Source organism: Antennarius striatus, chromosome 2 (assembly GCF_040054535.1).
Source record: "Antennarius striatus isolate MH-2024 chromosome 2, ASM4005453v1, whole genome shotgun sequence".
NCBI classification, from domain to species: domain Eukaryota; kingdom Metazoa; phylum Chordata; class Actinopteri; order Lophiiformes; family Antennariidae; genus Antennarius; species Antennarius striatus.
The window spans coordinates 17,236,518-17,252,678 of NC_090777.1; the positions used below are offsets into that span (position 1 = coordinate 17,236,518).

Consider the following 16,161-nt stretch of genomic DNA (forward strand, 5'->3'; position numbering starts at 1 on the left):
GGAGAAGTCTCTATACCAACAGTCTGCTTGGCATTAAGAGCTGAATCAATTGTTTTAAACAAAACACGAGGTTTGTGACAGTTAGAGAGGATAATATTAAACAAGTGTTCTCTTTTAGCATTTTTCACTGTTTTTTGATAATGACGCCAGCAGTCCCTTAATATTTGAAGAGACACCTGCAGTTTGTCCTTTTTCAATTTGCGCTCAGCTTTACGGCACGTCTGGCTGCACGAGTCGTGTCATTTAACCAGGGCTCAGATTTAGTTTTAGGTTGCCTGGTTTTTAATGGAGCCACAGTGTCTAAAACAGTCTGGCAGGTGGAGTGAAACCATGAGCTGAGCTCCTCTGTACTGCAGACAGACTCAGGCATGATGGAGTTATGATTAAAAGCGGCCGAAAACTGAACAGCGGTGGAAGGGTTTATGATGCGACAGCGCCGAGAAGCAGCGACAGATTTAACTGTATTAGCGACAAGAGTAACCTCAAAAAGCACAGGCATATGATCTGAAAACACTGCGTCATAAATCTCTAGTTTAAAAATAGGCAAACCATGTGATAAAACAAGATCGAGTGTGTGTCCATGTTTTTGTGTGGGTCCAGACACAGACTGCACAAGACTAAAAGAGTCAATGAGGTTCAAAAAGTCAGTTGCCATTGGCTTTTCAGGACAACACACGTGAACATTAAAATCGCCAACAATAAGAACACGGTCATATTTAGACATAATTTCAGCCAGGAAGTCAGAAAATTTGTTTAAAAAGTTCTTATTGTATTTTGGAGGCCGATAGACCACGGCACACAGCACAGTGTGAGAGCGACCCAGTTCAAATAGGCTCAGTTCAAAGCTGGTGAACGAGGATAATGGGGATAACTGCTTACATTTATATTGACTTTTGTAAACAGTAGCGATTCCACCTCCTCGGCCAGTAGTCCGCGGGGAGTTAAAGTAGCATCAGTCGTCAGGTAAGATTTCAGTGAAAGCCCTGGACTCACCAACACTCAGCCACGTCTCAGTCACACAGAGACAATCCAAACCTCAGGATGTGAAGAAATCCTTCAGAATGAAGGTCTTGTTCGCTAGCGATCTAGCATTCACCAGGCCAATCCTGGCGGGAATCGGCGGATCCGCGGCATCAGCTGTCAGGGAAGCCCGCCGCAGGAGCCGCAAGTTGCTGCGGTTCAACCAGCGCCAGCGTGGATGAGGAAAGCAGGGGCCACGGGGCTGGAACTCCTCATCCGGGCTGACGACAGGTAGCAGCCAGGAGTCCACAGGGTCCAGTGAGCGCCGGGAGAAATGGAGGCCAGGCATAGCTCCAAACACGGTGTCGGTGTTCGGCGAAAGAACGCTGACTTTAGGAATTTAAGGCGTTGTGTGGGTGGCTTGAGAAGTTCAGAAGGAGGACTGGAATTCACTTAGTTCGGCATGGTGAGGCAAGTAGCCCAAAGAGGGCAAAAAACAAAGAGGACAGCAGTTAAAAGGTAAAAGACCATCATTTTTATTCTTTATTCTTTGTTTTTTTACATTATGCACAACTCTCATTTATTGTGTAATAATGTAATTGTAACATGTATTTGTTACATGTTTTGATGCATTTTTATGCTTTATAAAACATTTATGTCTGAATTTTGGGGGGCTTGGAACGGATTAGGGCATTTGCATGGAAAACTCGTCACTACTTACAAAATTTTCTACTTAACAAATGTCTTCCAGAACCAATTAATTTTGTAAGTAGAGGTACCACTGTATACAGTTTTATTATCTTCATTTTAGAAGTCAAAATGTATTTGTGGGTCCCAGTTATGTTTTCCGTGGAAACCGTGTCCAAATAGCTCTGCCGGGTTAAAGATTGCCAACCTCTGAGCTAGCTACATGCCAGCATTAAAACGTAACAGTGGACTACCTTCAGTTGTCGTTCCCTAATTTTGAAGTCTGTCTTTGTATTGAAGCTTGTCTCACGATAGGTTGTATATCATTGTTCTTTAATGTAAATCAAAAATTACATATCCTTCCATAAGCACCCATATAAGGGAAAATCAAATGTCTCTCGAACAGCCCGTGTCAATTAATCAGATATTTTATACATTAACTATTTCAGACAACGAATCTGGCCAACATTTCTTTGACTGCCCCAATGACTTTCACAGAGGTTTTTTCATTCTCTGGTTTACTATGGGAGCATTGATCGGAGAATCATGTAGATCCCAGCTCAGGTGGATTTCTTCCTGCTTGATCTGAATAGATGTCACAAGACATGGGAGCTACTCAATGAAATAGGCACGGTGTACATGAAAGAGCACATGGATCTGATTTAAATACAAGCTGCTGCTAATGTATATTTGGCTCATAAATATAAAGGGAATATGTGGAAACTTAATGTGTTTCCATTTTTTGCTGCCTCTTATTAAAAATGAATCTGAATGCCAAAAAGACACATTTTGCTGTATAATTCAGTATTAACAACACTTGTAATGAGATACGTTGAAAAGTGATTTTTCGATCCGATGTGATGAATAAACATTTCAGAATTGTATATAAGTTGTAGGATTTCACAGGAATGACTTGATGCATTTTCTGTCAGTGTTTGGAAGTGAACCCAAAGTTCTAAATATTTTAACATGCAGATGGAAAAAGCAATGTTTATGCTTTGGAATAATTAAACAATGCAGCTCTCCGTTGATACGTAGACATAGGAATCTGATTTTATCTGCATATGCAGAATGGAGGTAGAAGGTCTGGACTGCTAAGCAAAAAAAATTTAATTTTTTTTTTTTTAGCAAATGCCCTCTCCATTATACTGTTCTGTATTTTTATGAAACTGATGTCCAAAATTATGTAAATATATTTCCCTCTTTTTTAGCTGAAAATAAAGACAATTCATTCAAAACCCAAAAAAATTGTCCTAAACCATCTTTTCTGCCCTATCATAGAATTCAATATGAAAATGAATTTCCATGTGTATGATTTCTGTTTAGATGTCGATTTCTGTGGCTTATAGTCAAACCTCATAATATCAAGGCTCATGATAGGCTCGGTGCTTTAGAAGTTTTCTTTTTTACCATTCCAGTTGGTTCTCCAATTATGGTACACAGACATCCTGGTGAAGCAAGTCTGCAGGTGGAGGGATGGTGCAAAGACTAGTCAGAAACAAAGTGGTTCTGTCGGCAGACCCTGCAGCAGCTGAAGCAGGCCACAGATAGGCTTCGTCAGGTCGTGGTTTGGTATCAGCTGGCTGGCTTGCAAGGCCATGTTGCAAAATCCTCGTGCCTGGCACACAAATCGAAAAAAAACCCACATGTACAGCTGTTAGTCTCTACAGAGAAAGCAAAGCTGAGTTTTATAACATCAGTGGAAACTGGACTGCAACCTTATCTGCCCTAATTTATGTCACTTTAGACAATCTGATCTGGTACACAGTGATGTCTAGTTATAAATGAGGATATTAAAGTATCACTGGCCGGTGGAACTTCTTCCTGTTACAACCAAACACGTTCAGTGTCTTCAGATTTTGTGTTATCCGGGAATGTGTGTTTAAGGTACGAAATTAATTGATTCCAGAAGAAATTACGTAAGTAGAAGATTACGTAAGTAGAGACATTCGTAAGTAGAGGTATCACTGTATACTCAGCTGTTCGGTGTTACATGAATGCAGTCCACCCTATCCCACGGTTCATTGCACATCTTGACGCCGCACTTACTTATTCCACTATGGTTACAATTAAAACAATTTTATCCACCTTCTAACCACCGCTTTATCCGCCGTAGCAGGTCACGGGGTGCTGGATCCTAACCCAGCTGGCTTAGGGAATGAGGCAGGGCAAACTCTGGGCACGACGCCAGTGTGCCACGGAGCCACACAGAGACAGACAACCATGCACACTAACACTCAGACACTATGGGCAATTTGGAACAGCCAATTAACCTGAAGTACATGTTTTTGGAGGTGGGAGGAAGCCAGAGAACCCGGACAGAACCCAAACAGTCACAGAGAGAACATGCAAACTCCTGGTTCTCAAACCCGGAACCCGGACAGCGCTACCCACTGCACCACCGTGCCGCCCACAATTTTATTGTTTCTGTTATTAATACTAATACCACTACATATTTTACTAAAACCATCTGACACATTCTTATTACTACTACACCAGGGCTCCTACTTCTGTTAGTGGCACGGTGGTGTAGTGGTTAGCACTGTTGCATCACATCAAGAAGGGCATGGGTTCAAACACCACCATTTCCAACATGGCCTAGCTGTAAGAGTTTGTATGTTCTCTTCGTGTCTGAAAGGGTTTTCTCCAGGTACTCTGGTTTTTCCTCAACGTCATGAAGAACATGCATGTAAGGACCCTTAGGTCAAGTTGGCCAACAGTGGAAAGTGTGCCCAGGGTGCAGCAGCCCGACCAACTGTCAATCTGATCTGACAATTTCATTGTATAATTGTATAATGACAATAAAGTTTCTTCTTATTTTACTGCAGATCTTTCATTAAAATAACTTTAACTCAAGTAATTAGCAACTATTTATCTTCATCTGTCAATGCTACCAGGAGACAGGCATGGTGCCTTGTAACAGAATGATAAAAGCAGGAAGAGCTGGTGAATCTCTCCATACACTAGACCATTAAAAGTGTTCAGTGTGACCTGTAAGGACACATCTTGATAGACTGGGTTATGGGAAGGTTGCTGCCACTGAACTGGGACACAGATAAGGAGACAGTGAGGACCTGATCGCTTTGTTTACTAGAAGAGGAAACCAACACCATTGTTAAAAAACTCCATCATGGTAGGTATGACAAACCTTTCTAAGACTTACATTAAGTGTACTAATAAGGAACGCACAAACAAAAACAATGATCTGACTAGAACTTTTCCCCTCATGAAGAATTAAGTCCCTCATGAAGCTGATTAAGCCAGAGTATTAAGTTAATCCCCAACAACCCATGAAACCACCAGAAACAATCCAATGACCTGCCTCTGTTTAGTTGTCTGGTGTTGAGTGTAGTTGTGTGTTTACTGTTTGCTGGAATGAGGCTACTTGTGCTTACACATACAGTATAATCTCAACAACACGACATTAAGTCTGCTGCAGTAACATCTATATTACAGAACTTCTTGTGCAGTCAGTGGACCAGACATGTTCACTAAGACATTGGTGGCTCATCCCTTCAGCTGGCACAACACAGTTTAAACACACGTATAGCCTTCAGTGGTATTACACAGAGATTGGAAACCAAGGTGGAAGTGTCAAGTCTAATTGGCTAATTTACCTTCCTCACTAAGGCTTCACCAATTAGAGATAATCCCACTTTATAGACAGCTGTCTTTCGAGGGTAGTGGGGAAATGTGTCACTGTCATACTGAATGTTTTGCACCGGTTCACCTCACCTTGAAGGAGTCTTCTCCCAGGAACCAGAGCATGGCCAAGCAGTGGGCCACGAGTGCAGTTTGGGTTGAGTCTTTTCTGAAGTCATTTTGCTCAAACTCCAACACTGTTCTTAGCATCTTATCAACATCAGCTCGCTGGGCTCTGTCTGTTTTAAAGTTGTTGGAACAAGTATACAATTGTCCAAATCAGCTCTAACAGTATGTTACCAGGGATGTAAATACACTGTACTCTACAAAATCCGTAATTTTACATGAAATAGAAGACAGCAAGAAAAAAAACAATATATATGTCTAGCTTTATCTCCTGTGTGTTTTATGTGAGCATTCCTCCCTTCCATTTCTGTAAGAAATAGTTCAAAAAGCCTCAGACATTGTATAGCAGCTAACAGGTTTAGCATCATATGTAGGCCAACACCTGTGATAGAGGGTAGTGGTGCGGAGCCATGTATTAGCACTGTTCTGAGGACGTCCGTTTAAATCTTAGCTTTAGCTCTACGGATTGCGTAGCATTACGGCTAACTTAAATATAGAACTGTTGACCTTATTTCTTTAGTGATACTTCAGAAGATCAGATCTCTTGTATTAAGTGGGTGGAGCAAATGATGGACTAGTTACATTTTGTCATTATGTGTTGACATTAAATAGTATGATACAAATAGATGATTGGCTGAAAGCTAATGATTCATGATTTAGTATTACTTTAAAGTGGTTTCGTATGTTTCATGAGTACGTACCAATAGAGGACTCTGCCAAGACATTAGAATCTCGGGCATACTGGTTGTGGGTCTTGACAAGTTCTGTCAAATGGCAGTGCCAAATACGTGCCACCTACAATACAAGCAGTAATGGTTTCAGCATTAAAAACCATACGTTGCTATTGTCAAGACTGTCATGTCATCAGTGCATTACAAGTGCTGTATTTTATTTCACCTCACTGTACAAGGAATGAGCAATGGGCATCTTTCCCTGTTGGACAAACACTTCAGCCATGAGGAAGTAGCCACCACAGGTGACTGTGCTATCCACATCGTACTCCTCACTGGAAAAGTATATCTGGAAAAATGAAAGAAATTACATTTTTAAGGTTATAGTTATATATGTATGCTGACAATTTCTGCTGTTGTGAGTGTTCAGATGATGAGTAAGGAACAACATAAATGAAAAACATGCATCACATACTTAGAAATGAGTGGATGTTCTATTGTTTGTAAGAAAAGCCCAGAAATACAGTGGTGGCTTTAATGTTTTTTCCTCACAATGCCACTAAAGTTATTTAACAGTTGAATTCTTGCACTGGAACATCTATGGTAAGTCTAGTAAGTATAACACAGACATCATTTGCAAAGTTAAACAGTGCTGCTTCAAGGTTTCCTGTTGCCACGTGGAGGCGGCCCAGACTTCTGTGAAGCCGGTGACGGACAGCGGGACCACATTCTGGACTCTTAAATGCTGCCCACTCTGCCTGAGACAGGAGCTCTGCTGCCATGGATAGATTTCTCAAACCTAGAACAACACATAAAAACATGAAGGTGGATGTGCATGAATAAACATACACACACATCTATGCAGGAGAAGGGGGGGGCGCTGAGCTGAAAGACTGTTTCTTCCTCACCTATGTTGGCTTCAGCCAGGAGCAGGTAGGCAGGGACTATTTGAACACAACTGGAACCATGGACATCTAAGGAGGAGCGCAAGCAGAACTCGGCAGCAGGCAGAGACTCCTGATATTTCCCCTCAGAGAGCTTATCCTGAGCCACCAACCTACAAATGTCAATCAGCTCTGCCTAAGAAAGGAACCAAACCCAACTGCTGCTCAGTCCATTTATTGACAGTAAAAACAGAAATAATACATAACTGCTTTCATAATCACTGGAGCAACATTCATATAATGATGTCCTCTCTTCTTCGTCACCATCAACTGCAACATTCATTTAGTTGCTCAGTCTCCATATACTCTACACTGAGTCTTGAAAGTTAAAATGAGAAAAGGAGAAAGACATTTATAAATATACTGTATATGTGCGCTTTATAAATTCTAAAAAATATATACTGTATGTATTTCTACTTCTTTCAAAGACACCTGCAAGAACATTTTTCACAACTGCTGACTTTTTGTTGTTAGTTAACTCTACAAATTTGTAATTTGATAATGATTGAATTTGGCAACTTTGCTAAAGCTAATAAAGCTAAAAACCAGGAAGCTAAACACTCTAAATTATACAGGGACTTCTTCTTCTCCTTTCCGCTTTTCCCTTCAGGGGTCACCACAGCAAATCAGTTGCCTCCATCTAACCCTGTCTTCTGCATCCTCTTCTCTCACATTAACTACCTTCATGTCCTCTTTCAGTACATCCATAAACCTTCTCTTAGGTCTTCCTCTAGGCTTCCTTCCTGTCAGTTCAAAATTCAGCATCCTTCTACCAATATATTCACTATCTCTCCTCTGGACATGTCCAAACCATCTCAGTCTGGCCTCTTTTATTTCCAAAACCTCTAACATGCCATGTTCCTCTGATGTACTCATTCCTGGTCACTCCTCAGCATCTTCATCTCTGCTACCCCCAGCTCTGTCTCCTGTCTTTTCTTCAGTGACACTGTCTCTACACCAAACAACATCGCTGGTCTCACCACAGTTTTGCACACCTTTCCTTTTATTTTAGCTGAAACTCTTCTATCACACATCACACCTGACACTTTTCTCTACCCGTTCCATCCTGACTGTATACGCTTCCTCACCTCTTTTTCATACTGTCCATTGCTCTGGACTGTTGACCCTAAGTACTTAAAATCCTCCACCTTCTTGATCTTTTCTCCCTCTAACCTCACTCTTCCACTTGGGTCCCTCTCATTCACACACATGTACTCTGTCTTACTGCGGCTAACCTTCATTCCTCCCTTTTCCAGGACAAACCTCCACCTCTCTAACTTCTCCTCCACCTGTTCCCTGCTCTCACTACAGATCACAATGTCATCTGCAAACATCATAGTCCATGGAGATTCCTGTCTAACCTCGTCTGTCAGCCTGTCCATCACCATAGCAAACAAGAAGGGGCTCAGAGTTGATCACTGATGCAGTCCCACCTCCACCTTGAACTCCTCTGTCACACCTACAGCACACCTCACCACTGTCTTACAGTCCTCACACATGTCCTGCACTGCTCTATCATACTTTTCTGCCACTCCAGACTTTCTGCCACTCCAGACTTCCTGCCTCTTCTGGAAGAAGAGGCAGGAACTATACACACACTTCTGAGAAGAAAATGATGTGGAGTTATACTTTATGTAAAATACATGTTTAACAGGGAAACAAGATATCTACACAGTACTGTATAGTTCATATTCTTCCATAGTAATCCCAATCATCACATTCACCCTCACCTTCTTAAGTTGCATTTCAATACGTCCAGCACGCTGGAGACTTGAGTTTGTCGGAGAGCGAATGGGAACAAGCAACTCACATATTCTTTCATGTATCCCCACCCAGTCAGCCTGCTGGTGCTCTGCATTACTGAGAAAAGTATTAGTTTTGTTACAGAAAAAAACAATATGCTGATTTTTATACAGTTTTAATTTTTCAATAACTGACCATGTCAGTCATGTTTTATTGAGTCAAAATTACACAAAATACAGTAAATCATAAAAAATTGTTGACATGATCACAAAACCAAACCAACATATTCAACTATATTCAACGGTATTCACTTCATCGCTCTGCCTTCCATCTACTTGCATGTGTATAGCCCTTCGAATTGTGTTTGTGTGTGTTTAATAATTCCTCTTCTTCTTCTTATAGTCCTTCTTCCACTTCCTCTACACAATGTATAGAAACTGTCTTTCTACTACCCATTATCTGCTATGGGATATGCAAATGAAGCAAAATTATTCAATTCCCATGTTTATTGGTGAAAAATGCTGTTCATCAGCTACTTACAAAAGAACAATTTACATCAAAAAGTCACAGTTAAATGCCTCAAATTGTGTGTGTGTTTTTTTAATGACTATTGCACTCAAAATGATCCCCTTGAATTATTTCTAACACAAGAGCTTTATAGTCTTTTAGTTCCAGGACGTCCATCACTGCCACAAAACCAACTTTTCTGGCCTGTGGATCAGCGGTACAGGAGAGGAAGACTGAAGTTGCTCAGAAGACCCCTACCTACAGTGCAACATGGTGGCTCAGCAATGTTCTGGGGAGGCTTTGTTTCCTCACTGCAGCATATGTAAAGGGAAGGATGGATTACAATAAATGTGAGGAAATGCTAGAAGAAAACATGTTATCATCTGTCAGGGAGCTGAAACTTGGGGATCATTGGATATCCCAAGCAGACCTCAAAGTCCATAAAGGCCTGGTTTCAGACCCAGTCCTGGAATGATGTAGACTAGTCGACCTTCAATCTCACAGAAAGTCTTCCTCTGGACTGGTGGCAGCCTCTCACATTCTGCTATGTATCACATGTACAACAGATCTTTACGGTCAAAAGGTATGCTAAAACACTGGGAATTCTTGTTATTAAGAGTGAACAATTACGAGATTATGGTAGTTGGAAAACATTTGCAAGTTGTGTTACATTTGGAAAAAAAAATCCTTCCAATATCTGTTAAATTCAGCTATTTAAACGCTTCCTGTTTGACTTATTTATTGTGTCTGATAAATAGCATATTTTCCTAACAAACCCACAATTTCATCAAGTTTGAAACAGTTTGCCTCCAAATGCAGCTGACTGATTTTTAGTTGAGAATCTTTCATTAAATTAAAAAGAAAATATGCTTTGACGTGTAGACTCGGAGGAAAGCGAGCACAATAAATAGCTGTAATCTCCCGCTGAAAGAAGGCTTTAATGGCTCATCCCTTCACATAAATCCCTGCAGACAACACCGTCCCCTCCTGCTCCTCCTCACGCCCCACGCTGAGCCGGAAAGGATTCCACCCAGCTCCATCTTATCAACCCTAATTAAGTCTGGAAAGACGTCGAGCAACACCAATCGCTTTCACGCTGATGTTGGCGGAAGTGATGACGCGGGAAACGAGTCCCCAACAGTCACGTGACCACACACCGCTAGCTTGTAATGTCACCTCCCACCAGGAGGGACGGTCACAACGCAGCACGCTCGTTCTAGCTAGTGGCGAACACTGCCACCTAGCGTCCACGCAGTGGCTCTGAAAATATGGACGCAACCTAAACACAAAACTACGTCCTGGCGTTTTGAAATATTCCGTCAACATTCGCTTTGAATGTTCCTGCCAAGCTAGTGAAGATGGACGAACTTACCAGTAAAACGTGACCCGACACTTAGGGCATTGCAGGTGGGCTCTGGCTCCACAGAGTTCACACAACTTTTCTGTTCCCCCCTGTAAGCCGGAAGGAGTTGTCTTCGCTCTTGAGCCGAGAACAAAGGGTTCGGCTGCCATTAGCACCAGAACGTCCGTGTGGGGAAGGTAGAACTATTGGAACACGACCAATATTATCCAACTCCCGCAGCGAGGAAGAGCTGATAATGACGCAGCTCTGGAGGAAGTTTGTGTTCTCCATGGCAACAGCCTCCGTTTGGTGGGGCTGGGATTGATGTTTTGTAATAAAAGCAAATAAGGACAGATGGACAGACAGACAGACCCATAATTACATCCTCCAAGTTGATGCAGGAGGGGGTAAAAATAACTATTAAATCTTAACAATTAATTTCTACACATTTTGTGTTTATAGAATGTTTATTAACAGCAGCTATGAAATTTCATATACGTTTTGCGTAAGATCTTTACATATACATATTATATATATATATATATATATATACACACACACACACACACAGTATATATACAGTATATGTACATATATATACATATACATGTATATACAGTATATACGGTATATATACATATATACTGTGTATATATTGTATATATACATAACTGCCACAAACAATATATATGTATAAATACACCTAACTTAAAAAGCTTTATTCACTAATTCATAGTTCCATAATGTGAACAGAGCAGTGGATAAAAATAAAAAAAATTCTCCTGATGTAAACATATCTTGAAACAAAACGTGAGCGAGCATCCTGTAATGGTTTGATATATAATTCATTTCTCTAAAGTAATTTTTTTCATCATACATGATCCTCATTTCAGAAAATATATTCGCATTAACCAAGGACTGACGTTAATAATAATGAAGGCCTCCTGCAAATATTTTTTATAATTTCTGATTAGCAAGATGTCAAGTGAATTTATTTGTACTATTTTTGTTTTTCTCTTTATTGACATTGGCTATGTTCACATAATGGGATGAATGTGACATGTCTGATTTATTTTCAGTTACTGAGTACAGCACAAATCACAAGGCACTTGGTCTCCTTGGTTCTGATTTAGGGGACTTTGGTCACATTGTTTGATTCTTGATGATGGGAATGTACAGTGAGATTAGAATTCATCTGTTTTGTTTTCTGAGCATTTCTGAGCTCATTTTGATTTTATAATTATAATTATAATTCATCATTATCAGCAATAGTGGACTTAGCCAAACAGGGAGAGCTGCAATGATGGCTAGTGACGATAGAAATTAAAGCAGCTACAGTAATTGCTTTAGTCTAAGCACTTTTTGGATTTTCTTGAGTAAGAACCCGAGTTCTTAACTTTCCTAGTTCAGAGTAAAAACACATAACTGCCACAAACAATATAATTTGAGAAATGGATGCTTGCCCACCTTTTTTATGTATTCTGATGATGACTAATGCCAGTGTGCAACTCACTCAGCAGTTTGATTGTTTTAAATGGTTTAAAACTGTTCACATCGATAAAAGATGTGGGTCACATTCAAAGATGAATGTGAACAGTCAAGTTGACGACCTGATTTGGCAATGAAATGAGAAAGAGGTCACTTTCAACCACAGTGAATCATAGCCATTTTGTCTCTTTTTCTGATCATTCTTTCTTACGCAAGTGGATGTATATGACACCGCTACACAGCAACAAAGGGACACACACCCAGGCTAGGATGTAGCAGTAGCCAAAGTGTCCTGACGTCAGTTCTCTGGAGTCCTGTAGGATTTCTTCATTGTGCAAAGTGTAGATGAGTGCTGCAGAGAAGGCGGTCAAACCTAAAAAAAAAAAAAAGAAATATTATACCTATTGTTAGAAAGTGATATATGAAATAATGTTTGCAATAAATGCAGTTTCATATGTTTCAGTTGCACATCTCCGGGGACATGTCCTGGGACCGCAACACCACATCGCTGGCCAAAAAAGCCCAACAGCGCCTCTACTTCCTTCGCAAACTGAGGAGAGCGAGAGCCCCACCCCCCATCATGCTCACCTTCTACAGAGGCACCATTGAGAGCATTCTGACCAGCTGTATCACCGTGTGGTACGGTGCCTGCACCGTTTCCTACCGTAAGACCCTGCAGCGCATCGTGAGAGCAGCTGAAAAGATCACTGGTGTCTCTCTCCCTTCCCTCACAGACATTTATAACACCCGCCTCACCCGCAAAGCCATCAGCATTGCAGGTGATCCCACCCACCCCTCTCACAGCCTTTTCAGCCTGCTGCCATCAGGTAGGAGACTGCAGAGTCTGTGGGCCAGAACCAGCAGGCTCAAGGACAGTTTCTTTCACCAGGCGGTCAGGAGGCTCAACTCCCTCCCTGCTCTGCCCCCTGCCATAGCCTTGAACTCTACCCTCACACTGCCCTGCCCTCCCCCCAGCACCTGACTACCTATCTCTCCCTCCCCCCATCAACTCAGGGACTACGCACACGTCACTTCCCCTACGGGATTAAAGAGTATATAGAGATGTTTACCATCCCTCGTGTTTCATCTAATACGTGCTGTACTGTCTGATGTACTTTCTGTGTTGTACTGCCTGTTGTACTGCCTGTATTGCCCTGCCTGTGTTGTCCTGCCTGTGTTGTACTACCTGTGTTGTACTGTCTGTGTTGTACTGTCTGTGTTGTACTGTCTGTGTTGTACTGTCTGTGTTGTACTGTCTGTGTTGTACTACCTGTGTTGTCCTGCCTGTGTTGTACTACCTGTGTTGTACTGTCTATGTTGTACTGTCTGTTTATCATGGGTCAGAGAGGACAGCAATTTCATCTGTGCTGTATGTCGTGCATATTTGGTACATTTGACAATAAAGCTGACTTTGAGTTTTGACTTTTCACTTCATAAGCATGGATTAGTGGCATATACAACAGGTTGACAGCAAAACAACCCCTTCCCTCCTACACATGTTCTACATTGGATGGGAAAAATAAATTTTAATGGGGCTGTGTCACAGAGTAGTTAATATTGTTAAAACATGCTACATCTGTGTTGCTGTTTTCCTTGCTGACTCAAAATAGATTTTCAATAAATAGAGATCAGTTATATTGAATTTATATAATATTAATACAGTATTATGGTAACAGGCCTAAAATGTATGTCTGACGGACTTTATTTCACACATTTGTTCCTATTCAATCAGGGGTGAAACTAGACTGGTGGGCTTCTGGCCAAGACCCCCAAAACCTTAAACTCAGTGACTGTCTAGCTGTTTTTTATCTAACACAATGAAGGCTGGGTGGCACAGTGGCGCAGTGGTTAGCCCTGCCGCCTCACAACACGGCGGACCCAGGTTCGAGTCCCGCTCCGTGCGGAGTTCGTATGTTCTCTCCGGGTTCTCCGGTTTCCTCCCACCTCCAAAAGCATGCGCTTCAGGTTGATTGGCTTGTTCCAAATTGCCCGTAGGAATGAGTGTGTGTGTGCATCGTTGTATGTCTGTGTGTGGCTCCGCGGTGCACTGGCGTCGTGCCCAGAGTGTCCCCCGCCTCACGCCCTATGCCGCCGAGATAGGCTCCGGCTCCCCTTGACCCGCGGTGGTAATCTGAAGATGACTGACTGACATTGAAGGCTCACTCCACATTAACGTGTTGCATATTATTCTTACATTAGAGTTGCGCCTTCTCCTTCAGCTAAGCAAGGTTTAACATTTCCAGAGGGTTTCATCACACAGAACAGCTTAAGCTCACATTGTTTCACTCCTCTGTTACCTGAAAAGACTTGGCACAGGCCTGTGAAGTAGAAAAGTCCACCTTTGGACATGGTGAACAGTTGACCCAAAAACACCAAGAAGGAGACTGAAGAGAAAACCACTGAGAGAACCATCAGGACCTGCACTGCCTGAAGCCACTCTGAGAAAAGAAAACAGTACCACATCTAAGAAAGAGTCACAGTTAATCAGGCTTAACACTTTCATGTAAAGCCCATTCATGGAGGTGCAATAAATGGTTGCTTACCGCTTTCTTTGGAAGATGCACACAACCAGGTGCCTGTAAAGTTGTCAAACCTGCAGTTGTACCATAGGTCAGAGTTCTCCATGCCATCCCACTCCCACCAGGACTTAAAAAAGAGATTAGTCATGAGTTACACAGCCGTATATGTTCCAGTTCAGATCAACTATCTTGTTCTAAACAGGGTCACTACCTTCTCCATGGTTGCAATGAGAAGCATTGCCAGTGTGATGAGATGCATCAAGGTCACAAACATGAGTAGGTATGCCATTTTCGATTCCCTAAGGAAAAAAAGAAGAAAGATATTTAGGCTTCCTGGGTCACCAATTGGGATAGTTTACAAGGTACTAGCAGCAATAGAGTGTGAGCAGTTAAGCAGTTTTGCCTGCTGAACTTTCCTGCCTGTTCTGCTTTGAAAGAGTAAGTGGAAAATCTGAGGAGCTGTGAACTTGCCTCAGACCACGTCCCAAAGCTGAGAGCAGTGAGCTGTTTCTAAGACTTCTCTGTGACTGACCTGTGTGTTGCCATCATACAACACATCTGCAGAAAACCTGGGCGGATCTACAGAAATCTAGAGGGTTCCAAAACATTTACCCAATTAATCTCTGCCCTTCTGAGTAGTCGCTTTTTCCATTGCAGAACTCAAGTCTGTTATTCAAAGTCCGTTTGGATTTCATTAAGGCTGCTCAACTCATAAACTTAGAGGAAATTGAAGTCTGAAGGAAGTCCTTTGATTTTACAAAGTTATCTGACATTGTAACTGCAGGAGTGCAAGCAAACCCATCAGAGTGAGATAAAAAAGAAGAGGAAATGTGAGACAGGATGAAATCTCTGTAGATCTATATCTGTGGAGAGGCCAATTTGTGTGGGTGGTGAGGCTATGCATACTGTCAAATTATATCATTACACTCGATCTGGTCCTTTACTGGAAAACTCAAAAGACATGAATAGATTTTTAAGTTACAGGAGTGCTAAAATAAGCTGCCCTCACACGGGAAACAAAAGCTTCAAAAATGTATATTTTGATGACATGTGATTTTATTTTTTCTTACAGAGATACTTCAAAAGATGTAATACAGTGCAACATATTTATTTTAATGAAAGACTATAACAAAGATATCTCGTAAAACTACCCTAAAAAGTCAAGGAAATGTTTACTTACTTGTGATTTATTCTTTTCCACTGAATGAGATCTCAGGAGCAGCTTAGCAGCAGCCTCACCAGTCTGTGATATTGTGCCCCTCTTGGTGGTCCTCTCCTTTAGTAGCCTCGCCACACCCCTTTATTTTTTCGGTCATTTTCATCCAAACTTTCCAAGGAGAACGCCCATTTCCTCTGAGCAGAACAGAGCTCCCTTTTGCTCTGCCTTTTAGTCCCTTAGTAAAACATCACCATCCAAGAAAGACTAAAATGAGACCCACCCATGGGCAGTAAATACTCATAAAACCACATGAGGAGTTCTCCTCCCCAAACAGTCCATTTTGGAATGTTCTTCAGCATAATTACTGCACAAC

At 41.6% G+C, this 16,161-nt stretch overlaps 2 protein-coding genes across 2 annotated transcripts; both read right to left on the minus strand.

Moving 5' to 3' along the window:
* Positions 1-100: 100 nt before the first annotated feature.
* zmynd12 (zinc finger, MYND-type containing 12) lies at positions 101-10,984 on the minus strand. Its single transcript, XM_068339339.1, has 8 exons — positions 10,653-10,984; positions 8,761-8,890; positions 6,995-7,166; positions 6,716-6,885; positions 6,313-6,435; positions 6,117-6,210; positions 5,383-5,528; positions 101-3,265 (listed from the first exon to the last, which is right to left on the minus strand). Exons 1-8 carry the CDS (start codon positions 10,790-10,792, stop codon positions 3,140-3,142), a joined length of 1,101 nt encoding a protein of 366 aa, XP_068195440.1. The 5' UTR covers positions 10,793-10,984; the 3' UTR covers positions 101-3,139.
* A 98-nt stretch (positions 10,985-11,082) lies between these two features.
* emp3b (epithelial membrane protein 3b (MAM blood group)) lies at positions 11,083-16,017 on the minus strand. Its single transcript, XM_068337197.1, has 5 exons — positions 15,810-16,017; positions 14,841-14,928; positions 14,654-14,756; positions 14,408-14,548; positions 11,083-12,483 (listed from the first exon to the last, which is right to left on the minus strand). Exons 2-5 carry the CDS (start codon positions 14,916-14,918, stop codon positions 12,308-12,310), a joined length of 498 nt encoding a protein of 165 aa, XP_068193298.1. The 5' UTR covers positions 14,919-14,928; positions 15,810-16,017; the 3' UTR covers positions 11,083-12,307.
* Positions 16,018-16,161: the final 144 nt, after the last annotated feature.